The sequence below is a fragment of the Octopus bimaculoides genome, chromosome 14, assembly GCF_001194135.2.
Source record: "Octopus bimaculoides isolate UCB-OBI-ISO-001 chromosome 14, ASM119413v2, whole genome shotgun sequence".
NCBI lineage: Eukaryota > Metazoa > Mollusca > Cephalopoda > Octopoda > Octopodidae > Octopus > Octopus bimaculoides.
In genome coordinates, this window is record NC_068994.1 from 20,977,766 (window position 1) to 20,985,568 (window position 7,803).

Consider the following 7,803-nt stretch of genomic DNA (forward strand, 5'->3'; position numbering starts at 1 on the left):
AGTCTCATAACTCAACAGGGGAGTGCATATATGGTTGCTTAATCTGAATTCACACACCCCCACCATCTTAGGAAAGGACACATTAAGTAATGTGGTTCTGGGTTCCATTATTCCTTCTCAGTTCTTTCTCAATTCCTGAACAACTCACAACTAGAACTTTCACAAACCTTTCAGGTACTAAACTTCATAATCTTTTATAATAATGTCCACATCTCTTCTATAACATAAGAAAAACTGTGTCTCAAAAGTTTTATACAGGACCAGAATTACTTTGGTTCTGAACAGTTGCTAACCCTACACACAACAGCCATGTGAAGATTATTGCTTACATACTTTGTATAAAGTGGCTGTTATTTACATAAACATTCTAGGTTGCATCCAATAAAGTCATTTGACTGATTTGTAAGCTTTTCATTCACTAACACACTACAACTTCCTGCATTCTGATGAGCCACTTCCTTTCTCTGTTTTCCTATCATTACTACAATGTTTCTTCTAAACTAGCAAGCTGTGTACTGACATTTCCACTTGTCATCCTATGCCCCACTCTCAGAATCCTCTATCCCACATATAACTCAAGACTTTATCCTCTGGAACTTATCCAAGGTGAATATCAACTATATAAACTTCGCTATGACTGTTAGGCATGCAAAGATCTTACTTTTGGACTCTTTTCTCTGGACTAAAACATTAAGAACAAAAAATTGCTGTTTTTCTTTTGCAAAACACTTGTACTCAGTAAGAAGTACAAGTGGACTGTACTTAGTTGTGTGTATGAGCCAATAGCAAAGTAAATTGGTTGTAATGACCATGTAGTCATCCAACACCAATTGCACCTGCTTTTATGCATATTTGCACAACTTTCATTCTCCTTCCATTTTTATTTACAGTAATTTCTCTTATTTTTGTCATCTAATGTTTCCCTGTATATCTCTCAAGGTTATGTAAGTGTGAGCAGGATTTTTTAAATTCTTTTATTCATTTACTTGTTTCAGTCATTTGACTATAGCCATGCGTAAAGGGTTTAGTCCAAGAAATCAACCCTACGACTTGTTCTTTGTAAGCCTAGTACTTATTCTATCGGTCTCTTTTTGCTGAACTGTTAAGTTTTTGGGACAAAAACACACCAACATCAGTTGTTAAGCAATGGTGGGGGACAAACACAGACACACACATAAATATATATACACACATATATATATATATATATATATATATATATATACACATGACTGGCTTCTTTCAGTTTCTGTCTACCAAATCCACTCACGAGCCTTTGTCTGGCCCAAGGCCAAAGTAGAAGACACTTGACCAAGGTGCCACACAGTGGGGCTGAACCTGGAACCGTGTGGTTGGAAAGCAAGCTCCTTACCAAACAGCCACACTGATGTTGAAGATCTTTAAATTTCTAATTTCATTCTAAAAACTACTCTGTCATTTTTATCATCATTTTCACCTAAACAATCTTGCCTTGGCTGAATCATCAAACATTAAAGTGAGTATGTGTGTATGTATGTGGTAATCTTATATGAACAAAATTAGATGATTTGAAATAATGACATTATGGTAGATATGTAGTTATGAATTTCATTGAGATGCTGTGTTCAAGCTTGAAGATTTTTTCTAAACTAGTTTTATGAAAAAGAAACATTTCCTGTAATTGTAAAAATTATGGCCAAAAGAAAAATAAGAAAATATTGAAAATTTTAAAAAATTTAAGACTGTTGAAAATAATAATTCTATATAGGATAGAGTATTGAGTATTAGCCATACAGTTCCAGATTCAGTTCTATTGTGTGGCATGTTGAGCAAGTTTTCTTGTACTGTAGCCCTAGACCAACCAAAGCCTTGTAAGTGGATTTGGTTGACAGAAACTGAAATAACATAATAATAATAATAATAAAATTATTGTGTATAGTAAGGTGCATGTATAGTACATAGAACTATGTACAAAGTCAGGAAAGTGAACAGTGCATGAGTCATAATATATATGTGTGCATGCATATTGAGGTGGGGATATCAGGTGTAGATATCAGGAAGCATGGAGGTTTTAAAGGATGCAATGTCTCGGCAGCTAACAATTGATGCAGGTAGTTTCACTCTGAATGTGAAAAAATGTTTCTGAAAGTCATGGGAACTGTGCTGTTTCTAACTTTTTAGGCATGCCCATGTTAGACAAATGGAATTCAGAAAGGTGCTCGAGGTGGTTGTTGGTACAATGGTTAATAATTTTGCGGGTGTTTACCAAGTCAGTTGCCAGACGTCGGAGCTTCAATGTATTTATGCTCAGAGAAGCAAGGCATTCAGAGTATGATAGATGCCTGATGAAAGGTTATTTGTTTGGTTGTACATCTCTGAACAGTTTCAAGGAGGTCAGTGTCCTAAACAAGTTAGGGGTTCCAGACTGGTGATGCAAATTCCAAGTGTGGCCATGCCCATTGTATGTGTAAGTGAGTGAGAGTTTGTCCCCTACCACTGCTTGACAACTGGTGATGGTTTGTTTACATTCTCGTAATTTAGCAGTTCGACATAAGAGACCAGTAGGATAAGTATCAGGCTTGAAAGAAGAAATTAATTATTGAGGTCAATTCATTTGGTAATGCCCCAGCATGGCCACTGTCCAATGACTGAAACGTTAAAGATAAAAGATACAACCATTTAGAATATGATAACCAAAATTATACATGAAAAATATAGAATATAAAAATGTTTGATCCTATAGTAAAGAAGAGTTATAGTAAGCAAGAGTGCTCCAAGATAGATGATAAAAGGAATGGCTCCAAGATAGACAATAAACAGTGGAAATCAAATCAATAAATGCCATTGATGTTTAGTTACTGATGGTTGTAGATAAAAATAAATAATGAGATTGAAAAAAGCCATGAAGATGGGGCACAGTTTAGAAATTATGGTTGTGACAATGGTAATAATGGCGGCTGCTGCTGGTGGTGGTGGTGGTAGTAGTAGTAGTAGTAGTAGTAGTGGTGGTGGTGGTGGTAAATGCAGTCTTTGTGATTTTATAAGAAGCAAAGGATAGATAAATGGATGAGAATGAAATCTATAATCCATCTAACTGATGTCAGTATGAAAAATTAAATGTAAATAGGGTAGTAATACACTGAGACAAAATATATGACGATTTTGTTATTTATGACAATGAATCTCATGATGCTTATTCATAAATTTGCCTTTAAAAATACATTTATTTATAAATGTTCAGATTAAAAAAAGCAATTAAAAAAAGGCGTATTTGCTTTTACTGACATATACATCTTATTTTCAGTAAAATGTTTTAAACCCAGATAAAGACATTTTGTAAGTAACCCATCAACAAGATGCAACATTCAGCATAGCTTTAGTCAAAGAAGCTGAAGAAAAAGCAGACACCACTCCAAATTCGTTACTTAAATGGTTAGTGTTAAAAAGAATATCTATAATAGAATGTCTGCTGAAGCAGTTCTTGTAGATTCACAAAATCATCTTGTATGAAGCATATGTAAAAATGGTTAAAGTAGAAATTATAACTGTAATAGTTATATTTTGGGGGGATATGGATATGTTTGTAACCTGCCAAATTGTATGATCTGTTCCATCCCATATTATTCCTTTGCCTATACTGCATAGTTTTGTCCACCAGTTGCTACTCCTTCATATATAGACTGTTCTCAATTAGGAGCAGGGTTATTTTTTTTTTTATTTTCTTTCCTTGACTTTTTCTTTGTATTCTTTTCTCTCCAGCCTTTTTCTTCCCATCTTATTACTTTGTTTCAGCATTTCTTATTTCTTTGTCCTGTTTGCAGTTTCCCTTGTACGACTTCTATTCTCTCTTGTCTTATCACTTCAGCCTAATAAAATATCAACTTATTTTTTCTTTCCTTCTTAGAACCTCAGAATCATTACTTGAAACATCTAAATATATTAACCATCCATATAAGCAACAAGTGTTTTGTGTGTGTGTGTGTGTGCACGTGCATGCACTTATGAATACTTCCTCAATGAATAGTATTTTTGCTTAAACAAACTATGAAGCCATGTTTACAATAACTGTAATTTCAGATCCTGTAGCAGTGTAGCTGTGAGACAAAACAATATCTATAGGTGTTGTCCACAATATCCTTCCTTCTCTAAAGTTTTCTGTTGAGAAAATGCATTTGAAAATCTAATTTATCCTAATTTATTTTGGTGATTATTTTGTAAGGTGAACACTTGTGCCATTACCCCCTTTCTCCCACCCTACTCCCAAAACTGTGTTCACATACTTGTTCCTGTTTATATGACCTCTGTCTATGAATGGTTTTGTGTCTTTTGCAGTTGCTTGCATAATCAGGTTCATCTTGTTCTCCTTATTCTCTTTCCCTCTCATCTCACCCCTCTATATACTTCCATAATTCTGTCTTAAATATCTTCTTAAAATCCTTAATATTGTTACTTTCATTATTACAGTAATTCTTCTACCATGTAAGCAAAATATAATTTCATCTTTCTTGGTCTCTCTCTCTCTCTCTATCTATCTCTCTCCTTATTATACTTGTCATCTCATCAAGTGTTATTTATTCTTTCAAAGAAATCTTTTTAATTTTTATTATGTCTATCATTCTATCGGTTATTTTGAACATTTCTTGTTTTACCCTGTTTTTGGAAATATAAGAAAAATAATAAATCCCTATCAATTGTTCTGGTATGCTGTGTTAAAATTTACCTATGGAATTATGGGAACACAAAATATTTTGCTGAAGAGCCAGACAATGGAGCAGAAACTTTACAATTGTCATCATGTTGTTTTCTTCATTCTGTTTTCTCCTCTCTGCCTGTTTAGGAAAAAAATTGTATTATTATTTTTTTTTAATGAATGGTGAGTGTTAAGATGCTGTTTCTTGCTATAAAACATACTTTGAACAGTTCATGTAAATGTCTGGATTTCAAGAATCCATGGTGTTTTATCAGAAAGGACTAAATAGTGAATTTGTGTGTGTTATGAGAGAGGTGAGACTAGTGACAATCTGCCACATTATTGTATCAAGAAGCCTTTGCACAGCTACTCAGCCTATTAGAAACAACAAACAAATCTCAACTGACACCCTATTAATCATCTTGAAAGCAGATGAACATATTGAATAATGTGATGCTACATACATTTTATTCGAGGTGGGAATGCTTTTGTTTTGCAGAATCCATGATATCCCAGAAAATTGTGTGTGTTTGTCTGATTGTAAGAAGTGGTAAATTACTGTATTGTAAATATGTCTAACTCATGTCAGCATGGGTTACAGTGATGATGACAACTGCAACAACAGCTGTGTTGTTGTTGTTATAGACAACAATTAAACTCATGAAAGATAACAAGCTTAACAATTTTTTTTTACCTAAATACTTTCCTTAAATGGTCTAATCTCTAAACAATTCTATTTTACTACACCAATAAATGTCCAATCTTGTACCTTTATTTAGTGCTTCTTTCATCATTACTTCAGCTAGTATAGTACTGAGGTAACCAGAATATGACCAAAACATGTCCAGAATTGTCTCAGGTCCATGTCAGTTGCTGAGTAATGCTTTTTCCCTCACTGCATAAGAAATTCTAGTTAGCTTTTTTAACATTCTGTATATTGAATATGTTACCATTTACTACTTAAAATAATAAAGTTTGGGATGTATCTCAAATATACTTGAAGTTTAATAAAAGGAACAAATTATTAGATATAAAATGCTTGAAACAAATGTAACACCTTCCTTTGTGGGGAGTATGTAGCTTGTATTTCTTATCCACATAATTATATTTTATTTTGTATCATTAAGAAAATAAGTAATTATGAAAAAATCTCCATTACCCATATCAGTTTGATTCTTATTTAACACCATTTCACTTAATTCTGCTAACACCATCGGTAAATGACACGAGCATTATTATTTTGGGGTTCCTCTAAAAAACTTATGGTTTGCTGCCTGTATAAGAAATAATTATTATATACCAAAGTATACATATTTAAAGCATATGTAATGTGTAAATGTGCAAGTATAACTTCATTCGTTTACATGTACACAATCATTCACACTCTCACACAGTCACGAACCTAATAAACACTCTAATTGTGTCTAGTTTTGTATCTTAATATTTATTAGACAAGTTTCATTATGTTGTTATGAAGTTACTTATAAATAATATTTCATATAATTTGTTATTCTACTTATTTAATTTGAACTGTATTTAGTCACTAATTAATTAACACAAAAATATGACTTGAAAATATAACTTTGAAATATCTTGAAGCTATTTTAAAACTTCAGCCATATGAGTAAGTCATTTCTTTTTTTTTTATGTTCCCTCAAATCCCTTATTGTTGTTTACTCTCCGTGAAATGAATATTGTGCATCTTACTGATAGTTTTTTGCTGTCAAAAGATTAAATTCTCCAATGTTATTTTCTTTTTTTTTTTTTTATGTATATTTTCTCTTACAGGTCATTTCATTACATTTTTTCTTTTCTCTCTCTTTCTCTTTGACCCATTCTTAATAATTTTTATTTTATCATTTTTTTCTGTTGTTTTTTTTTTTCCATTTTCTTTTGATTTCTTCTGTCAGTTTGATAAAGAAGAAAAAGAAACTGATGACTTAGAATTTTATCATGATGCTCGAGACTTCCCTCCTGCCATGGGAGATTCTTGGGTGGAACAAATTCACAACTTCACTGAAATAGAAGATTCGTCCATAGGTCTGTCTCAGGACTCTTTGGAAGGATTGTCCTGGTCACACACAGACAGTGGTCTTGTTTTGGACAGCCCACTCCCCTATGGCTGCTGCTTTGATGAGACCAATGTGAATGTGGTCAATTACGAAGCCAATGTATGTATCTAAGTAAAAACAATCCATGGAACAATTTTTGACCTAATAACCACTGTATAAAGTGATTGAAAGTTAGAGAGCAAAAGAAAACAAGAAAATAACATCAACAACAACAAGCAAATTACTCAATTATTCTTTTCTTTTTCTTGTCTATTTGTTTTTTGTTGATGATGTTGTTTTCTCTCTTTTTGTCAATTTTGGAATGACTTGCTCTTGAAAACTACTTATGCTACTACCACTACTACTACTACTACTACTACTATTGCTGCTACACTGAAAATGGCTGTTTTAGTGGCATGATGTGCTGCATGCCTAGTCATGTGATGTGGTATCTATCCATTTATTAACACAATGCCCTTAGGACTGCCAACTTAAAACACTCATTTCTTATTCTATCACTATTTTGTTTTCCTATTTCTCTTACTTGACTTATTTTATCAAGCACGTCTTGAATCTTGTAATAACATAGGATTGCCAACTTATTAAAACACCCATATTCTGTTCTCTCACTATTTTATCTTCCTATTTATCTTCTTTGGCTTACATTTTCATCAAGCATATCTTGAACTTTTTAATAACATTTTTCATTGACTCTTTTACTTTTTGCTGTTGTCTAAAAATTTTCACTAAATTCTGGTAACTTTTCATCCTGCTACCCCATTCAAAAGTACGTCTTTGCATGTTCTAGATAAATTTAAAGAATTCTTGCACTGCCTCTGTTCACCTTCTTTCATCACTGCCAATCTGCTTAATATCATTTTGTTTATGAAATTCTAGTGTTTCATATTTTTGTCACAAAACATAAGCAGAGAGAGAAAATTTGTGATAATTATATCTTCTTCCACTACAGCCCATATTGGGTATTAACCATTTCAACAATATCACTGAAGAGTGCTCAACATTCTAAGTACAAATAGAGTAATTTCATATATTTAAATATAAATATATATATATATATATATA

At 32.6% G+C, this 7,803-nt stretch overlaps 1 protein-coding gene across 6 annotated transcripts in view; it reads left to right on the top strand.

Moving 5' to 3' along the window:
* Positions 1–7,803, top strand: part of LOC106876125 (protein PFC0760c) — a 385,512-nt gene that overhangs the window by 310,644 nt on the left and 67,065 nt on the right. For 4 of the 6 annotated variants that reach the window (XM_052972740.1, XM_052972743.1, XM_052972739.1 and 1 more), the window contains exon 11: positions 6,580–6,840. The exons of the other annotated variants lie outside the window; for them this stretch is intronic. In XM_052972740.1, the coding sequence (XP_052828700.1) occupies positions 6,580–6,840 (261 nt within the window). The remainder of the gene's footprint in view (positions 1–6,579; positions 6,841–7,803) is intronic. 6 annotated transcript variants of the gene reach the window in all.